Source organism: Chenopodium album, chromosome 8 (assembly GCF_948465745.1).
Source record: "Chenopodium album chromosome 8, dcCheAlbu1.1, whole genome shotgun sequence".
In the NCBI taxonomy this organism is placed as follows: domain Eukaryota; kingdom Viridiplantae; phylum Streptophyta; class Magnoliopsida; order Caryophyllales; family Amaranthaceae; genus Chenopodium; species Chenopodium album.
The window spans coordinates 34,656,792-34,680,244 of record NC_137841.1 but is presented as its reverse complement, the minus strand read 5'-3'; the positions used below and the strand labels follow the sequence as shown (position 1 = coordinate 34,680,244).

Here is a 23,453-nt window from a genome sequence, read left to right as displayed (position 1 = left end):
CGGATTCAGATCTATTTTAGTGGATTTGTATTACGACTATTAATCAACGGATCCAAATTGATTATTTTCCTTCCAATCGAATCAAACTTGAATTGAATTGTCATCCCAAAAAGTTTGTAGTAGTATGCTCTCCATGTATCTCTCGATATTAGATGATGACGTTAAACGAATAATCAATTCATGAGGTTAAACCACATCTTAACATGAATAAAAGTCTTACAACCCGTCAACCAGTCCATGTAATAGTTTTTTTTTTTTTTTTTTTTTTTTTTTTTTTTTTTTTTTGAAAGGAGTCCATGTAGTAGTTTTAAAACTCCATACTTCTTCCTTTTTTTGCTAACTACTTGAAGCTGAAAAATCCAAGATACATTGTAGCATTCTCCATCGACCTTGCCATTTTTCTTAGAGAACTCTTCCTTTGGACATAAAACACTCCACTACTTCCTACACAAGTTATACACCCTCATAAAAACATATCAAGGGCGTTAAGAGTGTGTCGCATATTTAAATTGAAAGGGAGAACAATCAACGCACAAGAGCTATGCCTTGCTACCAATTCTGCAAAGAGTTAGTGTAATTCTCTTAGGAAAGATATGGAAAGCTTTGTTCCAAGTTACACAGCTTATAAAACTACAAAACATATAGTCCGATATATAAATGTAACCAGTAACCTGTGAATCTGTGATACAATATATGTGGCCACACAACATTTATCAAGAACAAAAATGAGAGTTTTTCCACATAAGAATTTCTAATTGGAATGATCAAAGGACTCATACAAGGCTTAGAAAAAGTAGTCAATATATGTACAAGTTTTTACAACACGACATAGTGATATAGATGCACACAGAGAACTTAATATATGTTACAGTATCTCTAATCAAATGGATCAATCCTTGGGTCATGCTCACTAGCCATTGCCATTCCTGTACAGAGACAAGTAGGGCACATGACCTACAAGCCAATTCACAGTTAGACTCCAAAAGTCACTATTGCAAAATCAAAGAAGTATAACATTATCAACATAACTGATATGGAGCAAAGTAAGCAAAATATAGTGGTAAAAAGTTGCTCAATTTCATGAGAGATGTTCATCAATTCTTTGAGTCAGCCAGAATACCCCGTTCTTGTACATTACCAAGCCAATCCATACTGATTGTACTCTTCTATTAAGTATCATCCGTCCAGACAATGATATGTTATCGTACTCAGCACAAGGCTAATAAACTATTCAAGTTAAGTCTTATGAGCTAGTCTTGGCTAAGATTGTCTCCCAATCCCCCTAAAAACTTAGGTGTCAAGTTGTCAACCCTACAACAAAATGAGTCAAACTAGTGATTCCAGTCTCACAACAAGATATCGCATAGCTGTTACACAAAACTTTTCCATAAATAATTAGCCTAGGTTTGTTACATAAACAGTATTAAACTCCAAATAAGACAGATAGCCAAAGTAAAATAAGTTATATTTGAATTTTGATAGAGTTATTTCCATGGATATTATTCAAAGAATTCAAAATTCCTCAATTACTCTACATTTTATTAAAATTCCCTACATACCGTCCATGTCATCCAACCTCTTAAATTTTGAATTTTTTTTCCTAGTTAAGAGTAAAACCGCTAATTCAGGGCTTGTTTGGCATCGTTTTTGGTTTTCAGTTTTCTGTTTTTTTGAAAACTAAAAACCAAAAACAGGAAACAAGAAAAAGGTGTTTCCACTTTTCTATTGTCAGTTTTCAAAATTATCACGATTTTAATAATACTAAATAATATTTGATTCATTATGTGACATATATTGTATACTTTTAAAAAACCAAAAACAAAAAAACAGAAAACCACAACGATGCCAAACGAACCCTCAATTAGCGGTTTTACCTTGCATAAAACCGCTAATTCAATTAGCGGTTTTATGTTATATTAAACCCACACTTTTTGTAAGGTGATTTTTTTACTAAGATAAACCGCCAATTGAATTAGCGGTTTTGTTCTCCCAAAAAAAAAAGGTAGATGACGTGGGCGGTATGTAGGAAAATTTTATAAAAAATAGTGTAATCGTGGAATTTTGATTTCTTTGAACAATATTCATGGAAATCACTCATTTTGATAGCCTATACGCATACAATGTCTTAGTCTAAAACTAACCTTTCCGGATCCTGAACAATTTGAACATCTCTCAGTCTTTGGTGGTGAAAGAGGTTGATCACTGCCATAAACCGTAGCAACAGGCTCAATAAGAACAAGAGATCCAGTGTTCGAACAGCGAGCACATGCTAAGTAACCTTCATAAAGTAATCACAAATAGAAAATACAATATTAAAAACATTGGACATCATTTGCAGTGCAAGTTAAATTAAATAGCGTACATAATACAAGTATTATAACAACTAATTTCTCTATAATAGTTTTGTTCATACATTCAAACAAAGTAAAGTTTGATAAGATAATAAGTGGAAAAACATAAATATGCAGTCTTTTACTGACCTTGTAAAAAAAAGAACAATAACTTATACTTATATATTTTATACACTACTATATTACACAGGACACATCCCAAATAGAGAAAGACAGGTCTATTAACCGTCTATCATACTTCTGTCACAAAGCATAGCACACATGTTCATGCAAGCTTATACCTTCATTTCTGAAATTATAACTACATCATAATTTTATTTTTCTCATCAGAAATCTATATCATAATTCAAGAACAGAAATCCTAAGCCTTTTTCTAAATCTTCTCTCTTTGAACTGAAAGGCATATGGAGAATGGGAAAAGTTCAATAACTTGGACCCTGTCTAGATCATAGGATGAGCACATGATGTGACACCTGAAAAATTAGTTCTCTTGAGATGAGCTTAATACTTACCACAGCGACCACCTTGAAGAAGAAATCAATAGTAATTACTTCCTCTATTTTAAAGAAGCATCACTTTCTAAAAAACGGAAGTTTCAATTTAGATGCATCACTTTTCTTTTATAATTAAGATTAATTTGTAAAAAAAAAAAAAAAAAAAAAAAAAAACATTTTAAATGCACCATTTTGCGAAAAAAAACCTTTTAAAAGCTTTTTCGTAAAAGAAAACCCGAAGTTAAATTTTTTTTGTTGAAGACAACCTGTGCCTCTAATTCGCTTAATTAAGCTCTAATTTTTTCCTAATTACCCATAAACTCTCACTTAGCCATTTTATAATTAAATTAATTTATAAACAAAATTAAAAATAAAAACCACCATCCCTACAACAACTCCACCAGCCAGCCACCTAGGCCGCAGCCCCCCTCCCCCCAACCGAGCCACCGCCCTAAACCGCCGGCCGGCCTCTGTCCCTTTCCCCTTACCCCCGCTGCAACTCTCACCCCCTTCCCTAAACCCTAACCCCGACCATTCACCTCAACTCCCCCCTTCCCTAAACCCCAACCCCGACCATTCACCTCCCCCCTTCTCTAAACCCTAACCCCGACCATTCATTTTCCCCCTTAAACAACGATGAGAAAATCAGCAGCCCCCCTCATAGATTTCGGCGACGCGGCGGTGATGGCGAGAAAGAGAGAGAGAGAGAGTGTGAGTCAAGTAGAGAAAAGGAAGAGGGAGAAGAAGCGTGCCACCTGACCAGAAACACCCATTAATTGCTCGGTTTTAGGATTTAGGGAGGGGGAGGGTTGCAGTGGGGTAAGCGGGAAAGCTAGGAAGGTCGGTCGAGGAGGGTCGCCGGGAGTTGGGGGGTTCAAGGCGGCGGCTCAATTGGGGGGAGGGGGTTGCTGCCATGGGAGAGGGAAAGGGAGGGAGTGGCTGGCTGGTGGTGGGGGTGGTGGTTTTTGGGGTTTTTTTTAATTTATAAATTAAGTTAATTAATAAATGGTTAAGTGAGAATTAGATGATAATTAGAAGAAATTAGAGCTTAATTGAGTAAATTAGAGGCATTAGGTTGTCTTCAACAAAAAAATTCCACAATCGGGTTTTCTTTTGCTAAAATATTAAAAATCGGGTTTTCTTTTGAAAAAAAAGCTTTTAAAAGGTTTTTTTTCGCAAAATGATGCATTTAAAAGGTTTTTTTTTTTGACAAATTTGCCTATAATTAATTAACTCTCCCTATCTCTCTCCAAACACATGGGTCTTACTTTTTTCTTTCTATGTATCTTTCTCATCTCCAAAAATTGCCTGGAGTCCATAATGTTTCAAGTGAAGCAACTAATAAGAAACGGAGGGAGTAGCTTTTTGTTTTTCTAGACCTCAAAAATGAATACCAGTCAAAACCTTCTTCGCGAAACTGGCACTCCTAATATAAAGCATATGTTGTCTTATATTGGCTTCATTAGCATTAAATCTAGACAGTGTCATTTGATATATTGGAAAGAAGTCTAAGCACAATAGTGGCCAATACATTACACAATTCTACTCCGGCTTCATATCATATTACTTCTGCAACTATCGTAACTCATATTTTTCCTCTGTAAAAGATGTGTCAAACACGTAACATAAAAGTACTACAGCATCCAACCAGCTTTAGTAAACCGTAGACCACTCCTTTACCACCAAAACATTTTATTGATTGACTAACCTTCTAGGAATACACTAGTTCAAGGTGGCTGTTTTGTTTCCAAATAGATCACCAACCAGAAAGCAATTTAGGCCCATTGCCATGGTTCATGTCTCATGGCTGGGAATTGAAACACTACTATAACAGTTCGGAATGTCTAACAGATATTATAAGAGTCAAACAGCCAACAAAAGAAAAAAAATAATTACGAAACCCTGCTTGGAACTTTACCTCTTAAAGCAAACTGTACTTTCCATTCACCCTTGTGGAAGAAAGAAGCAGTCTCATATACCTGAAGTTGAGAGCCTTTCTTAACTCTAGTTTCTTTTAGAAGTATCCTTTACAGTTCCAAATACAACCCACAAACCAAATGGGGTTTAGCACTCCTCCTATGATTTATTTCTCACTATATATTTATTGTTTGGTTTTTATTCAATGTCATCACACTTGAAACACTATCTGGATTTGAAAATTGTCAAAAATTCCCACTGCGACTGGAATTTACCTGTGATGATCATCACTTTCCGTTCCTCTACTTATACTTTTTTGACCTTACCGAAAAGGACAAAAATAACTTATGCCTAATTATATTTATATTTCTTTTCATGTACCAAAAGTCAAAACATCAGTAAAGAAAAAATGGACAAAAACAAATGTTAAATTATATTTCAGAATTTTGATTCAACTAGAACGAAAGAATAAGATACAGAACCTATTCCAAGAATATAGCAACACAAGGCATTCTCATTCATACCTCCTTGGTACAGGTTCTCTTTCATACAATTCCAGGTTGTTGTACCAAAAATGTGCCTTATTGTTGTGATAGCACTCACAGCTCCCCATAAAAAAGTTAAACTTCTGGTTAGATTTCTATGATATATTTCCTTACAAATGAATTTTAGGTTTTACTACTTTGATCTCTGTAGAGTGTATTACACTTAAATTCATTCCACACCCTGTTTTGTTGGAGTCTGAAATTAGATTGTTTTTATTATTATATCAGCCAACAACAAGATTCTTGGAATGCATTACAAATACACAAACAGAAAAATATCAGAAGAATGTCTAGCAGACTAGCACAGATCAATATTTAGCATTTGCAAGAAACTTTTGAGTTTTGAAACAACAAAAAATTTAAGTCAACGACATGATGACATATAGAAAAGAAAATACCCACCAGTTCCAAGGCAGTATTTACATCTCTTATGTTCTTGTTGCTTTACATTGTTTATTTCAACTACCATTAGTGCTGAGATCACACCGACAGCTCCCCCTGAAAATGAAGCTACTATGGGGTCTACCTGACTGCATTTTGCAAGATAACAGTAACAAGATAATTACATCTCCAGCTTAACCATGCTATACTACAGAAACGTGTTTAGAAACTAATAGAAGCAAGGCCATTTGACTACAGAAATTTTAAAAAAATAATAATAAATATAAAAGAGAGAGAGAGAGAGAATAAATCAATTATATGACAAGCAGTAAAGCCTTAGAAAAATACATCATGATTAAACAAAAACAGATGAAAATTCTTTTGTACACTGTTGTTTGGGACTTTCAAAGAAGCCAAGAAGTGCACCATCCCTCCTAGACGTACCCAGAATAGTGTCAATCATTGTTTATCTAATATTTCTCAAGGTTTATACCCAGTTATCCAGTAGCAAAGTATAAATGAAGTTATAAGGACAATGTGCAATTACAAGTTAACTGACGACGAAAAGCAATTTAGGAGACGCTGATGAAGCTGAACTTTTATGTTAAGAGGTCAGGTAGGTAAAGCAAGACACCTGCATAAGTTTAAGTCTCCTGGTTGAAATTTTAATGAAAAGTGGAATGACAGTTAGTTTGGTATGACATCAGAATGATACTCAAATACATCTATCATGATCACAACAAAGTATAAACCTATGATCTACTAGCCTGAAACAATCCTTAAGGCAGGTAAAACATTTACACGATTGGATTTTGAAATTGCAACTCCATTAATCTTGCTACTTGGAGTAGCTAACAGGAGAGGTAGAGGATGGCAAATTTTGGAAAAACAGTACTGTTTTGCAAACTATTCTTTATTATAACATATTTACATTAAAATCTATATTTTTTTTGGAAGAAGAAAGAGGGGGGGGGGGGGGGGGGGGAGAAGATTCACGTCCTAGTGATTTTGACACTTTGTGGTGATTAAATCCGCAAACTCCCCACTTTGTCCATGTCTTATTAAGTTTCAACTAGGAAAACTCGCAAATAACTGAATAGCTTCACTAGCAGACATTAACAATAATTTTGATTCATTCTCTAACAAAGATTACAAGATTTAACATTTCTCTTTCCCTCAATTGTTCACGGCCTGATTATTAGATACTTTTAGAACTCCAATTGGACATCTTGCCAAGCAACGAAGGATTTAAAACAAAGGGGAGGTGAAAGAAGAGAACTGCAGGACAAAGCAGAGTAACAGAACAAAAAAAAAAAGGGACTATAAAGAACGAGAAGAAGATCAAAGTAAATTTGTGAGCTAGCAGTAGATAGGAAGTGGCAGAATAACTTCCGTGTTTTTTTTAAGGTAGGCCAGAACTTTTTTCACTATTAATCATTCTTTGGTTGGAGCACAATCTAAGGTATAGATTTGTTACAACCCTATGTAAATTAAGACTGATATTTGAAAAAAATAATTTGTAAAAAACAATCAAGGTTGTTCAATAACACAATCTTGTTACAACCACCGTATAAATTCAAGCTAATCATACACTTGAAGGTATCAAATAGTTAAAAATAATGGTTAAAAACAGTAAGATGAAAGTAGAGGGGCATGATTGATCTTAGAGATCAGTCACTGGTGAGTTGTACAATATTGAGCATTCTCTCTTCCTTCGTTTTCTGTTGCAACTTAGGAGATATATCTGCTTCTGTACCATTGTCTACAAGGTGGTAAAGGCATAGTGTCTCACACCCGCTTGGAACTAGCTTGAGGCATATCCCTCATTGTGCTTTTATACCTTCTTTGCGCATTTATTAACTCATCCTTTATTACAAAGTGTATGTGTGATGGATCCGAATTTGGGCCAGCCCATTAAGGTTTATCACCGTAGGGCCAAAAGGGGTCACGTGGCACAAATGGGTCAAGCTCCCAGGCAAATCGAATTCAACGGTAACCAAGAGGAAGCTGGGACTGAATTAAAGAAACGGGGGAAGCAGTAGCTTTTGTCAAGCAAGCCAATTCAGGAAAGAGACAAGCTTGAAAAGGAGGAGACAAAAGGATTGAGGATTCCAATTTGTAGAAGTCAACCGTAATTAGTTAGGGCAAATTGTAGTGCTTGAGTATAAATTGGAAGGCTTATAGTAGTAGCCACTTATCCAGAAAATTTGTGAGAACTCATTGGAGAGTAGAAGCCCAAAGCTGTCACCTATCTTAGTAGTTGTAATTTCCTTCTTAATTTAATCAATCAAAACTCAAGCTTGCCGTTAAACTTGCCTTAATTATTAATTAATTATTGTGTGAAACTCGGTTCCGTACAACTTGGTATCAGAGCGGACGATCATGGCGGGGGGACCATCACCGTCGTAACGTGCCGACGCGGTGGACAAAAAATGGGAGGACGTCGAATAACGGCTTAAATCGATAGAAGAAAAAATCACCGGCAAGGACATCTCCATTGGGCGTGCAGTTGCCGAAGCGGTGAGTAAGGCCATGGCAGAAACTCAAAAGGCCATCACCGACAATTTCGCAGCCTTGTTTGCGACGGCGAAGAAAAGGCAGGAAGAAGATCGAGTGAGCATGGAAGGGAGGATTGACCGTTTCCGGAAGGACTAGGAAGTACAGGCCAATATAGTAGCAAGGGAACTGGAGAAGTTCCGGGACGAGCTACGCATCGCCCTGGCCGCGGCCACGCAAACCTAACCGGTGCAACCACCACCCGAATGGCCAGTAGACGGTGAGAACAGTCAGAATTGAGGTTCAATCGCCCATTGGAGGTGGGTATGGAATGCCTTATTGGAGAAGAAGGGAGCCACGAGGGTGGAACGACGACGGCGGTGGCGACGGGAATCAGTGGAAACACAAGAAGTTGGACATGCCGGTTTGAGGGGAAGGATCAAGATAATTGGGTAATGAGGGCCAAAATGTACTTTGATTTCTACCGAATTTCCGACGAAGATCGAGTCACGGCGACCGTGGTGGCGATGGATGGTCTAGCCCTCCAATGGTATCATTGAGAAAATCGGCGACGCCCTTTTGTTCACTGGACCGATTTGAGGAGCCGTGCGTTGAAGGGGCCGACGAATTCGGGGTCGTTACAAAAGCAGTGGTTGGCCGTGCAACAAACGGCAACTGTAGAGGAGTATAGGAGGAGGTTTATCAAAATGTCTTTTCCCCTCGAAGATATCCCGAGGAGATAATGAGAGGCCAATTTATTAATGGCTTGAAGGATGACAATAAGACCGAGCTAAGATTGTTGGATTCGGCCACGTTGGAGCGGGCCATGGACCTAGCAGAAAAATAGAGGAGAGAAACCGGGTTAGTAAGGGCAAGTCTAGTGTAGGCCCTTGCCGGACTGGGCCCAGTCCGGCAGGCCCAAGTACGGGCGGGTCCAACAGTAAAAGAGGAGGGGGGCTCATATCTAATTATGGGCTGCCCACGAGCACAGGCCAACCCAAGTAGAGTTTGGCCAAGACCGATGAGTCACAAGGTTCAGTAAGTCTTAACAGCCAGCGCCAGCAAAGCTCAAGTCCATAAATGAACCCTGAAGGCTTACTGAAGTAGAGCTGCTAGATCGTAGAGCGAAAGGCTTATGCTTTCGTTGTGACGAGCGTTGGGGAGTTGGGCATCGGTGTAAAAGGAAAGAGTTTAGTGTGTTGATGTTGGCCATGGAACCAGAGGAGGGTGAAACCGAGAGTGAAGGGGAAGAGGAGGCAATGCAAGTCTCATTATGTTGCGTTGTGGGTCTAACGAACCCGAAAACAATGAAGCTTAAGGGTCTAGTACAAGGCAAGGAAGTAATAGTAATGATAGACCCTGAAGCTACTCACAATTTTTTGTCACTCCGAGTGATCGAAGAAGCTAAGATACCTCTAGAAAAAGGAGGCGAGTTCGAGGTGTCCCTTGGCATTGGTGAAACCGTAAGGGGGAGCGGTGTATGTAGGGGGTGAGAATCAAACTAAGTGGGGGTGTGATGTTGATCGAGAATTTTCTTCCCTTGGGACTAGGCAATGCCGACATTATCTTGGGTGTGCAATGGCTTGAAGTTAGGAGTGGTAAACACGAATTGGAAAACTCATGTTATGAGTTTTAATGATGCGGGGGTGCCAATTACTTTGGTGGGGGATTCCTCCCTCGACAAAACTCAAGTGTCCCTTAACGCCATGATCTGTAACCTTTGTAAAAATAGAGGAAGGTTGCTTGTGGAGATAACCGTGTGGAGATAGAGAGTGGGCCGAAAGAGGAGGTTGTGGTTCCGGAATTCTTAAGGGAGGTGATTGATAATTTTGAGGGGGTGTTTAATATGCCCAACAGCTTGCCACTGAGCCGAAATCATGAGCATGCCATCACTCTAAAAGGGGGTAGCGGTTAGTGCAAGGTCATACCGCTATCCCTAAGCTCAAAAGGATGAGATTAAAAAACTCATCCAAGAGATGTTGGAAGCCGATATCATTAGACCATCTACTAGTCCTTTAGTAGTCCGGTCTTAATTGTGAAGAAGAAATATGGTTCTAAGAGGTTTTGTGTGGATTACCGTGCCTTGAACAAGGAGACGGTGCCGGATAAATATCCGATTCCGGTGATTTGAAGTCCGACTATCACCAAATTCGGGTGAAACCCAAAGATACTCACAAAACGGCATTTAAGACTCATGAAGGGAACTATGAGTTCCTTGTAATGCCCTTTGAGTTAACTAATGCTCCGGCTACGTTCCATCCTTGATGAATGATGTATTTTGGCCTTTCTTGAGGAAATTTGTGTTGGTATTTTTTGATGATATCTTGATCTAGTGAGGAAGAGCATGTAAGGCATGTGAAGCTTGTGCTTGAAAAGTTGGCAGAAAATAGCGTGTATGCCAACTTGAAGAAAGGCGACTTTGGGCGTGCCAAGGTAGCCTACCTTGGACATGTAATCTCGGTCCATGGAGTTGCCATGGATGGAGAAAAGGTAGAAGCGATTATGAGGTGGGAGCCGGCCGGGAATTACGGGGATTCCTTGGGCTAACGGGGTATTACCGCAAGTTTGTTGCAAAGTATGCTCAGCGCCACCCCTTACCTCCCAACTTAAGAAAGATTGGTTTGGATGGTCCGTGGAGGCAACCAAAGCCTTTGAGGCACTCAAGGCGGCCATGATTAAGGCGCCAGTTCTCACCATGCCCGATTTCACCAAAGAATTTGTGGTGGAAACAGATGCCTCCGGGTTTGGAGTGGGAGTGGTAATGATGCAAGGTGGGAGGCCCATAGCTTACTTTAGCAAGCTACTAGGGGTAAGAGCAAGGGAGAAATCAATTTATGAGAAGGAGCTCATGGCTATATTTTTTGCCATTTTGAGGTGGAAGCACTACCTTCTCGGGAGGACTTTTATAGTGAGGACCGACCAACAAAGTCTTCGTTATATCACATAACAACGAGAGGTGGGCGGTGAATACCAAAAATGGATGAGAAAGTTAGTGGGGTTCGATTTTGAAGTGCAATATCGATCGGGAGCATCAAACTGAGTGGTCGATGCCCTTTCTCGTATGGACCAAGCAAGAGTGCAATTGAGTGCACTGATTCATTCTCAAGCTGTGGATTGGAAGGAGTTGGAAAAAGAAATTAAAGCGGACGGATGGCTAGCCCAAATCAGATTGGGCCTTGAGAAGGGAGAGGAAAGCCCAGTAGGCTTTCACTTAGAAGGCCAAAGGGTGATATTTAAAGGTAGAATTGTTCTACCTAAGGGGTCCAAATTTATTCAGATCTTACTCCATGAATACCACAACACTACAACCGACGGACATGACGGAGAGGTCAAGACGTACCTCCGCCTGGCCAATTGGTTTTGGGTCGGAATGCGGCGGGCCGTGGGGGATTATGTCCAGAAATGCGATACGTGTCAGCGGAATAAGGCGAGTCAGAGGAGTCCATTGGGGTTATTGCAGCCGTTGCCGATTTCGGTGGCCATGACATTTCCATAAATTTTGTGGAGGGGCTGCCATTATCGAAGGGAATTGACTCGGTGCTTGTGGTGGTAGACCGAGAATCTAAATATAGCCATTTCATTGGGCTAAAACACCTAATCAATGCGCTCAAAGTGGCTGATTATTTTGTGCGAGAGATCGTACGTTTGCACGGGTTTCCTTCAACCATTGTTTCGGACCGAGATCGGGTTTTTATGAGTATCTTTTAGCGTGAGCTTTTCCAGTTGCAAGGTACTCACTAAAAATGGAGTACGGCGTACCACCCGCGATCGACGGTCAAACCAAGATCGTCAACAAGGGTTTAGAGACTTACCTCCGATGTTTCATCGCTGATAGCCAAAGAAGTGGGAGAATCGGTTACATTCGGCTGAGTACGCCTATAACACATCCCCCCATTCCGCTTTCAAGCTCACACCTTTCAAGGTGGTGTACGGCCATGACCCTCCAAAGTTGTGGAGGATTGGGAATGGGCATACACTAGTGGACCGATTAGAGGAGGTGTTGAAGGAACAAGATGAAATGCTAGATGAGTTAAGGGTGAACTTGTTAAAAGCTCAGCAAGTCATGAAGGAATATGCGGACAAGAAACGTCGAGACGACCAGTTCGACGTTAGGGATGATGTGTTCTTGAAGCTTCAACCGTACCGCAAACGTTCCCTGGCGCCCAAATGAAAAGCTAGGGGCACGGTTTTATGGGCCATTTCGAGTGCTTGAGAAGGTGGGGAAGGTAGCCTATAGGTTGGACCTTCCTCCAACTTGTAAGATCCATCCCGTGTTCCACATCTCTCAGAAGCATGTGGTGGGGTTGGCGTCGGTGAACTCTACTATTCCAACTCAATTGTCCGCATAAATGGAGCTAATGGTGGAACCCGAAGAGGTGTTGGAGGTTGGACCACCGGCAGCCGCCACCACGGGCGCTCAACCGGAGGTCCTAATTAAGTGGCAAGGACTGCCTCCTTCGAAGTTACTTGGGAGGACAACGCCACCATTGCACAACGATTCCCACCTTTCCACCTTGAGGATAAGGTGAATCTCGAGGCGACGGGTAATGTGATGGATCCGAATTTGGGCCAAAAGGGTCACGTGGCACAAGTGGCCCAAGCTCCCATGCAAATCGAATTCAACAGTAAACAAGAGGAAGCTGGGACTAAATTAAAGAAACAGGGGAAGCAGTAGCTTTTGTCAAGCAAGCCAATTCGGGAAAGAGACAAGCTTGAAAAGGAGGAGACACCACTTTAGCAACAATGACAAAAGGATTGAGGATTCCAAATTGTAGAAGTCAACCGTAATTAGTTAGGGCAAATTATAGTGCTTGAGTATAAATTGTAAGGCTTATAGTAGTAGCCACTTATTCAGAAAATTTGTGAGAACTCATTAAAGAGTAGTAGCCTCAAGCTACCCTTAAGATTGATAGCCCAAAGTTGTCACCTATCTTAGTAGTTGTAATTTCCTTCTTAATTTGATCAATCAAAACTCAAGCTTGCCGTCAAACTTGCCTTAATTATTAATTAATTATTGTGTGAAACTTGGTTCCTTACACTATGTGATCCATACACTTTCATGCATGATAACCCACAAGCTGTCGTGGCATATTTCATTTGCTGGTTTCTTTTACATCTTTACCAGTATCACTATTTACACTTGTTGCAGAAATAATATATATATGGATTTTGTAGACCACTAAATACATATTATTGACGGGAAACTAGTACTTGGGCAACACTCTATATTACCATGAACTATCCATAAATTATTCCACCCTTTCCTTTTTTAAAATCACGTCCATCTACCAAGATTTTAGTCCTTATATTTCTTTAAAACCTGTGCTTGTTTACTGTTTACGATTCAAGAATGCAAAAGCTTGATCTCTTCTTAAAAGAAATAATTAAAAATGAGAAGAAATCAAACAATTAATACATAAGCAATTTTCTATCAGCGGATAAGCATATTGCATATCTAAGTAGGAAAGCAAAGATATGTAAAGGGGCTAATGTACTATAAAGAGGCAAGAAAGGTGACACTCATACCTCAACTGCATTGGCAAATGCATACTCTTGATGAAATCTTCATATGATGTTCCCCCCAATCCTAATTTAAGCTCTAACTGCAGCAAAACTGTAGAATTAGGGGTTTGCCTCAGTTCAAAAACAAGAATATTGTATAAGAGATTTTTATAACACTCCCATGTGTTGTCTAGTGCCAACTTAATTTATACATTCGAAGTATGACTCAGTCAAGCAATAAAAAACTTGATCGTGATAGTATTATGTTAAGTTATTAACTAAATCCATAAGGATTTAGAAATATGCCTCGGTATTGGTGATGAGTGGTATTTATGCCACGATTAAGGTTCATTTTGATGGTCATTTTCCAACATTTGCGGCTTGTTTGCATCCTTTTCTTTGCACTTAGTTCCCTTTCCCTTTATGCATCTTCTTTCCTAGGTTTTGCCCTTTTTCCTACTCTTTACTTTGATTTCCATGCTTATGCTTTGTAGGAACCATCGGGGTTTTCAAGAGGAGGAAGCTAAGCTCAAGGAAAGCCGAAGGAAGCAAGATTCAGATGTAGCCGAACCAGGGTGTGGCCGAACCTGCTCAGTGGTCAGGCCGAACGTCGAGGCAGAGTCAAGAAGCAATTTGGCAATTTTGCAGGAGTGGTCGCGACCAGACCAGGATTAGGGAGGTTCAACCGAACCTACCCATGGTTCGGGCGAACCTACCCTGTAGTCCGGCCGAACCTACCCAGTGTTCGGTCGGACCACTCCTCTATTTCTACTGGCTCTGTACGGACTGTATAAGTCCCATTTTAGAACGTTTTGATGTAATTAGATTAACTTAGATTTAATTTTTAGCACATTTTTAGATTAATCTAGAGAGAGAAACACTATTAGTCTTCATTTGGTAGAGAGAGAAAGTGTGGATTTCTTCATTGATGAACTTGGATTTTGAAGAAGAAGCTTGTTTAATCTTTTATAGATCTTCAACTTCAATTAATGAGCAATCTCTTACTCTTTCTCTTTACTTTTGCATTTAATTTTGCTTGTTTACTTTGATTTTCATTCTTTGCTTATTAATCATGTTGATGCTTATTGATTTGATGATTGATATTGTTCTCTAACATGATTTGTGAGTAGTCTCTTAGCCAAGGGTGTGGGGATGGTGTAGTTGCTAATTGTTCATGCTTATAATATTGGGATTAAGTTAATTGTGATTAAAATCTTTGCATGCTTGATATTCTTTGATCTTCTTGCAAGTGCACATTGTTAGTTGATTAAAGGTGAATCTTTGCTAACAAGAAACGGAAGTTGACTTAGTTTCATTACTATCGATTGTTCTTTGATTGCACCTCCCAATATATGGTTCTAGTGTGGAAACATAGAGGCTATGTTAGGAGAAACCGATTAACCCCGGAAGGCGGTTAGATTGAACCTTATATCGATATTCATGCATGTTTAGTTCACTATTGATTTGCTTTTATGTTATTGCATGATCAAGCGGCATCTATATTTACCCATCTCCCTTGGTGTTTAGTTATATTGATTTTAATTCGTTTTATCTTTAGTTTAATCTCTTAGTCATTCCTATCCTTTGTCCCGAGATAGCTTAAAGTCTAGTGATGAATGCGTTGTTTATGTGCTTCTCCCTGTGGTTCGACCCCTCTTCTTACCATATACTTGTATTAGGATAAGTCGAGTGTTAAAAATTGTATTTTATTTGGGTGTAGTTATCTAACGACACAATTATTCCTCTATCAATTGGAATATAAACTTTTTGGTTGTGGTTATACCAAAATACTAAGATTCACTTATAACAGCATTTTATAGAAGATTCTGAAGGAACCGGCCCAACAATCAGTCCAGGCCTTCTATACAATTTACATATGCTCGCAAGAAGGTTAAACCCTCGGTTTCAACATCAACTTGATGGATGAGCTGGAATATTCGGTTATGGAGTTCGTTAACATCTTGGTCAATTTAGTAATTTACTGCTAGTTTATTATTTCCCTAACTCTGTTACTTTGTTGATAGGAATCTTGTAATAAATAGAAGGAATGCTAGGTGGGAAGTTATGTGGAAATATTGTAGTATACACTTTGGGAGATATTTCCTTCCGCTCGAAAGAAGGGAGATTGTATTGTTGATTAGACAAATAGGAAAAATTGGCCGGAATAATCCCACCTTTAAGCCATCCGCTAAAAATAATCCCACCTTTGTATTATTTTCAAATAATCCCTCCTTTGACCCCCGATCTTTTTTAATGGTCCCAATTTACCTGGAACCGGTTGTGTAGGTAATTTTTTTTAAAAAAAAATTTAATTGACACAGGTAGCTAATTGATTGGTCAAAATTTAAAAATAAATAAATAAATAAAGTAGATAAAAAAATAAAAAAATAAACACCAGCACCACCTAAGCCCCACCAACCCTAACCCAAACCCAAACCCAAACCCTAGAATTGAACCACCATCCTACCCAGACCCAAAACCACCGCCGCAGCGCTGACCGGAATCCCCAGCCAACCCAACTCCAAACCCATTAATCCATTAACTCATGACCCTTTGAAAACCACCAAACCAATTCCGAAATTGGGCTCGACGTGGAATCGGGCAGGGGAGTTTGACGAGGCTGGAATCAGGGGAGGTCAACATGGACGGAGGGAGACGGGGAGGTCGGCGCGGCGGAGGGGGATGGGGGATGTCGGTCTGAAATTGGGGGACGGGAGATGGGGGTGGTCAGCGAGCTTGAATAGGGGGATGGGGTGGTCAGCAAGCTTGAATAGGGGATGGTTGGATTTGTAGGACAACCAGCTTCGGGCGGTCGGCGCACGGGATCAGCGCGTGGCAGGGGAGGTCGGGGCGCGAGATCGGTGTGTGGCAAGGGTGGTCGGGGCGCGCGGGATCGGTTGCAGGGGAGGTGGTTTGGCTGGTTATGGTTTATAAAATTAATTAATGTTTTTTTTTTTACTTTTTTTTAATTTAAATTATTGGACTAATTGGGTGCCGACACGTGTCAAGTAACTTGCTATTACAAGTCAACTGACTGGTTAAGACCATTAAAAAAAGAAGGGGGGTTAAAGGTGGGATTATTTAAAAATAATCCATAGGTGGGATTATTTTTAGCGGACGGCCCAAAGGTGGGATTATTTCGGACAATTTTTCCATACAAATATCGGTTACTTAGATATATTCTTCTCTGTTTTTCTCTGGTATTCTCTGTTTTATTTCAAGTCCTAGCAGATTCAACCTTTATTTGAAAGTCAACTACCAGGATCTCTGGATGAAACTTGGCTACTGTCTCCATATCCTCAAGAATTAAGTGATATCAGAGTAGTGGAGGGAGATTGTAAAGGGGAAAACTGAGGAATGATACCAGTGTTTCAGCAAAACTAAATTGGAGTTTGGGATTCCTAACACAATACCTAGGGAGTTTTCAAGAGGGACCACCTTGCCCATAAGCCCGTTCCTTAGCAGACAAGAAACAGGGGACTCCCAAAAGAAAAAAATAAATAAATTTTAAAAAAAAAATACAATGTGCACAAAATGCATTTAGCCAAAGATTTTTTTTTAAAAATGTATTCACAGACAAAAAAGCATTCAACTGAGAAATCTATAGCCAATTGTAGACCTGACAAAGCTTAAACAATAGGGACAAAAACAGTCCAATAAAAATTATGTTGCTGCAGTAGAAGTCACAATTGAGCTAGAATACTTACTGTAGGTGCCAGAAGGCCTCCGAAAATCATAATGCCAGCGATAAGGGAGAAACAAGTGGCATAGTATTGTTTGAGGTTAGTTGAGCTCTGAAAGTGGATGAATGATATTAAGTAGACAATATTGATAACTGGAAACAAGGAATAATCACAAACCAAATCAAGGAACCAACAGATGTCATATACAAAGAAACAAGTATGCAGTAATGACATGATTGAAAATATGCTACAAATCACCAGAAAGCTTACCAGAGGAGGCAAAAATGGGATAAATGACGGGAAGCTTGGTAGTTCATTTTCTTGTTCCTCCTTTGAGATACCTAGCTCAGCACTTTTAATCCGCTGTTGTATCCGTAGCCTACGAAGCTATAAGACAAAGATTTTGAAGAAGTGAGATACTTTCATACAACAAAAATGGTACAAAATAACTGTATTAATTAGGTTTTTTTTTATTTTTTTTTTGGTTGTTGTTGTTTACAAAGCCACAAGGATGGGTCATGATTTTAGATCACATGAGCCCTGGAATTGGGAGGGAAGCTCTTACTAACTGAGCTATCCCTCACTCTCTTATTAATGAAATATTGTGAGTACAACAGTTGAGGACAAGGATATAATGCACCGAACACAATACCACATAGCAATTCAGGATATTGATCCTCTAAAAAATCCAAAAACTATCTAGACTATGAAGAAGACAATACTTCATACTTCAGAATTTTACTAAGTTAGAAAACTTTTTGGTCCTTTTTAGCTTTATCACTACTTCTAGATTGAACCTAAACTTGAAGAAGAAACGATATCCTTGTATTTCACACTGAACTATAACTTGAAAAAAAAAAAAAAAAACATGTGAACCATGTACTCAAAGTTGTAAGTTGAAACTAAACAATGAACTATTTTTATACTAACCTCTTCCATAAGCAAGAAGATTTTATTACGGCGACTCCGAATATTATCTTGAATTTCTTGCATTTCCATTTTAGCAAAGTCTTGAACGGTTTCAGGACCTTCTATAATACAAAATCTGCAAAAGAGCATAACTATTAAAATCTACCTATCCTCAAAATATAACAATAAGAAACCTATTTGTTAGTTAAGTGCTGCTTATCACCAAGTCATTATCTACATAAAACTACGCGTTAGACAGGAAGTATAGAAACATAGCAAATCAAACCGAGGGATTCCATTTTAAACAAGCACGTAAAACTAATTATTTGTTTGCTTCTCCGCTAGACTCCTGCCAGTGTAGCCAAACCCAGTGATCTCCTACACATAAGGTCGAAAATGCATACAATACTTAATAGAATACATGAAATATCCTTATTTAAGCAAGGTAAGCATATAGACAATAATTGTTTAGGGTAAAAATACCCCCAACACGTGGCCCGATCCCATAGTGACACGTGTCCCAAATTTTAGGGCGACAAGTGTACCTATAGGAAGATAACACGTGGCCAATACAAAGAACACCTAAATGAGATAAGGTCTCCTTACAGCACGGGGCCCAATTCCCGTGAAAACCGCAAAACGGCGCCCCAAGGAGATACGTGTCCTCTCCTGATTGAGCCAGAGCACGCCATCTTATGTCACTAACTCTAAAGGGGCAGAACTTCTCACCCTTATAAGTACCCCAATCATTTATGATGGGATGGATGGATTGTGACATAACATTAAAAAGAGCATTAAGAGCTTCAACTTTTTATTACTTTCTCTCTCTAATTTTTCCGTTTCCGATGACTAACTTAATCGTCGGAGGCGAATATTCCTATAAATGGAATATTCGTTGTTTTGCGGGTGTTTGAGCTCATCTGTCCGAGAGCGCGACCAGTATCTCGAGGTAATCACAAAAAACCCTGAAAGAATAACCATAAATCAAGCAACATCAAAGTTTCTCCCGTTCCATTTTGCACTGCCAACTTATTATGGTGTTAATACTGTCATAGTTTAGCAAACTAGTTACTTCCATTTTCATACAAATATGTCTGAAGTCTAAACCCTGTGGCTTGTCATCTTGAACATTATAGGCGGAGGATTCATATAAAGATTGATTAATACACCAAAATCTAAGGATTTTCTTTCTTTTTCCTGATTATTAGGGGAAGAATTTAGCCATCACTACTAGGAAGATATTTCAGAATACATTTTGGTGCATAGTCTTTCTCCAAGTGCATAAATTAAAAATACCCGTATTTCAGAAAATTTCAACACTTCTTTCAGTGAGGGCAATCACCATAATGGCAATTTGACATAAGAACTTCAAGCTCCCCAAAAAAAAAAAAAGCAACATAGTAGCTACTTACAATGCAAAATGCAGATTTCTCCCCTGTCATTGCTATTTAAAATTTGTTGACATACAGCACTTTAAGCATGGTGGTGTAACTGATCCTACAGTTAATCATAGCATTGAGTTTATCAGGATACACAGTTCGTACTAATATTTCACCCACTTTAGGATCATTGGATACCATTTGGATACAAAATATACCTGGGTGTGGAGTTTTTAAGTGTTTACAACCATAAAGTTGCTCGGACAAAAAGAGTACAGACACATTTAACACCAAGATATGTTTGTAGTAATTTCAATACGTCAAGTTGTCAACAAGTCCATGTAAATTCAGCATTTTGTTTGTCCTAGGACAGGCTCATTTTTCTTGCATCTCATACTATAGGACTTCTTGACTATCAAGTGCTTCAACAAGAATAAGGCACTATTATCATTCAGTGATATCTACAAATATGTGTGGACATTATAACTTCGTCTTCATACATCTTGGGACAATTTTTTTTAAAAAATCACATGTTTTGACCACCAATATCAAGTGAAAGTTGTATATTGACATGGAAGTAATATATCAGATTTTCGGTAACTCTACATCTTATGACCTTTTTACCTAATTTCAGCCTTGATATTCTTACACAATACAATCAGCGTAGTCCTAAAGTACGAAACAAATCAACTATGTTACTCAGATTCAGCTAGAAGTGTACAACACAGCCATCATCTTATGATAATAAATAAATACATAAATAAATAAATAAATAACATTTGCATGATTTTAATCTGAAGTGTCTAAGTGTCCCACCCATATCTGAGTCTCAAGTATCCAATTGAGGTAAAATGAAGAGTAAGAGTAATATTATAGCAAGTCAATACACCCCAACCCTGCTATTATCATAAATATATATATACATATATATATATATATATATATATATATATATATATATATATATATATATATATATAGGGGAGGGATCCGGTGAGAATAGGTCCATATGTGAGAATTCATACTTATATGAGAACTGATTTAAAATTTAGAACATGTGAGTAAAAATTTAGAACATACGAGTTAAAATTTAGAACATGTGACTCAAATTAAAATTTTGAACATATGAGTAATAATTTAGAACATTTGTGTGAGTAATATGTTTAGAACATCTGATTTAAGAATTATAACAAGTGATTAAAAATTTATAAAATTTGCTTTATGAAATTTTAAACATATGAGTAACATTTAGAACACTTGATTTAAGATTATGAACATGTGAATAAAAATTTAGAACAAACTGATATTGAATATAGAAAGTGTGAGTAAAGAATTTAGAACATACGAGTAAAAAAAAATAGAACATACGCTTTAAAATCTGGAACATATAATTAAAAAATCTTAGAAAATCTGGAACATATAATTAAAAATCTTAAAACACACGTTTTAAAATTTAGAACATAAAAGTTAAAAGTTTGGAACAAGTTATTTAAAATTTATGACATCAAGCTTAACTAATTTATAGTTTAGAACATGTGAGTAATAAATTAGAACATTTGGTTTAATTTAGAACACCTAAAAAAAAGTTTAGAACATACGAGTAAAAATTTAGAACATAAAGAGTGTTCTCACATAAGAAAAATTCTCATATAAGAAAAATTCTCACGAGAGCCTTCCCCTATATATATATATATATATAATAAGCTAAGCAAGCTCATTGATTCCTAATGAAACAGAGTTACCTAATTCAAAAATCAAACAGCTTCAAACTAAACTCTAACTCACGAAAACACGAGCAGAAGTCAATTAGCTTAGTTGGTTAAAGTCTACCACTATCATTTGACATGTCTATTTTACAACAAAAATTAACAAAACACAAAAACAAATCAATCTATACTATCAATTATGATCTAATATTGCACACAAATTAACACTATACTATTGAAAACACAAGCAAACTATTAATTATCAGTTGCTCAACTTCAAAATTAGAACTTGGGTAACGCCCGGACTACTCACTAGTTAGTAAATTAAAACACGAGACGAAAAAAGAGAATTACGCAGAGCTAGAAGAGTCGGTGGAATCAGGGGATGCGGAAGAAGGACCGGATTCGGAAGCCATAGACGACGACGATGAACAGCGCCATGTCGAAGTGAAATGGAGGTTTCTGCGATTGAATCTTAAGGAAGAAGAAGAAGAGTAATTGTAGTAATAAATCAAGGGTTTAGAAGTTGGCTGAGAAAAAGCCAGTATCCGACCTGAACAAAGCATATTTTTGTGGCGCCCAGTTTCGTTTCGTTTCGTTTCGTTTCTTTCTCCGATCACCACTCCTTCATGTTAAAAGGTTAGCTGTGGTGGTTGTTCCATTTCTCTTCAATAATAGTACGAAGTAGTACATACGTTGGTTTGTTTGCGAGTGTGCTGATTGTACCATTTCTTTTTTCAAAAGAGTTAATCCCTTTGTCTCATATTATAGTTCATCTCATATTATAGTTTGATGATTCTATGGTATCAAAGAAACATAAGTAATTCCATGTGGCACTCTTTAGGCCACAAAAAATAATGTGGTCCCTCTAATTTTTTTTTTTTACCAAAATTCAATTAATTGATTTTTTAAATTGCTAAAAATCATTTATGAAAATTAGAAAATAATTTTAGAAATTAAAAAAATCCCAGCCACCTTCTCCACCACCCCCACCCTGCCGCAACCACCACCGCCACGGCTTCTGGCTGCCGGCGACCACCTCGACCACCTCAAACTGTCGTTGACCAAACCCAAACACAAATTCGCCGTCGACCAAACCCAAACCTAAACCTGCCGGCGACCACAAAATCCCAGACACCCTCACACGTCGGCGATGCCCCAACCCAAACCCTTTCTGACGCCTACAAAACCCCTCAAAATCATCCCCACCATTGCCGCCTAGCCCCACCACTAACCTAGCATCACCACTAACCTAGCACCTCAACACACCGGCGTCACAGTTCTTCCTTTCCCCTTGCCGCAAAATTGCCGACGATGTCCAGCCCATGTTAAACCCGAAATCAGCCCATACCCTATGTCAAACCCGAAACTTGGTGGGGTTTCGGGCTACTGCTACGGTCGCCGGCCTTTGTGGCTGGGGAGAGAGATTGATGGGGTTTTGGGCTACTGCTGCGGTCGCTGGCTAATGGTTGGCCTGGTCCGGTGGTGGTGGTTTATGGTTTTTTTTTCAATTTTATTTTTTAAAATTTATTATTGTTATATTTTTGGTATTAGATTTATTATTATTATTATTATTATTATTATTATTATTATTATTATTATTATTATTATTATTAGTGTTGTTATTATTGTTTAATGCATTATTATTATTATTATTATTATTATTATTATTATTATTATTATTATTATTATTATTATTATTATTATGAATCGTAGACGGTTATTTTAATTACTCCATGTTATCTTTTACTAAATTTATTTATTTAGAGCAAGGGAAATAAAAATTGTTTATATTATTTTTGAACAAAATCAAAGTAACGTGAAATATTACATTGAATTATCTTAATATTCTATGTTTCAAATGCATAAGAATATTATCTTAATAGGGAAGGGATTGAATCATTACATTACTCTTCCCTTTATTACAATGAAGAAAAGAACATATTCCATAAGACTTATATTTCAAGAAAATTGAATAAGAAAAGTATTGTGCATTTTCGTAATTGAGTAACTCGAGATCGACTCGGTCAACACTTGGTCAAAACACGATTCGAGCTGTATGTATTTTGGATGTTTTTGTCCCTCGGGAG

General features: G+C 38.1%; 1 protein-coding gene across 1 annotated transcript; it reads right to left on the bottom strand.

The window, feature by feature from the left end:
• Window positions 1-556: 556 nt before the first annotated feature.
• On the bottom strand, window positions 557-22,099 carry LOC145641817 (protein ORANGE, chloroplastic-like). Its single transcript, XM_081692786.1, has 8 exons — window positions 21,718-22,099; window positions 18,300-18,414; window positions 17,640-17,756; window positions 17,394-17,480; window positions 13,711-13,787; window positions 5,710-5,837; window positions 2,142-2,278; window positions 557-954 (listed from the first exon to the last, which is right to left on the bottom strand). Exons 1-8 carry the CDS (start codon window positions 21,927-21,929, stop codon window positions 877-879), a joined length of 951 nt encoding a protein of 316 aa, XP_081548912.1. The 5' UTR covers window positions 21,930-22,099; the 3' UTR covers window positions 557-876.
• Between the last annotated feature and the right edge of the window lie 1,354 nt (window positions 22,100-23,453).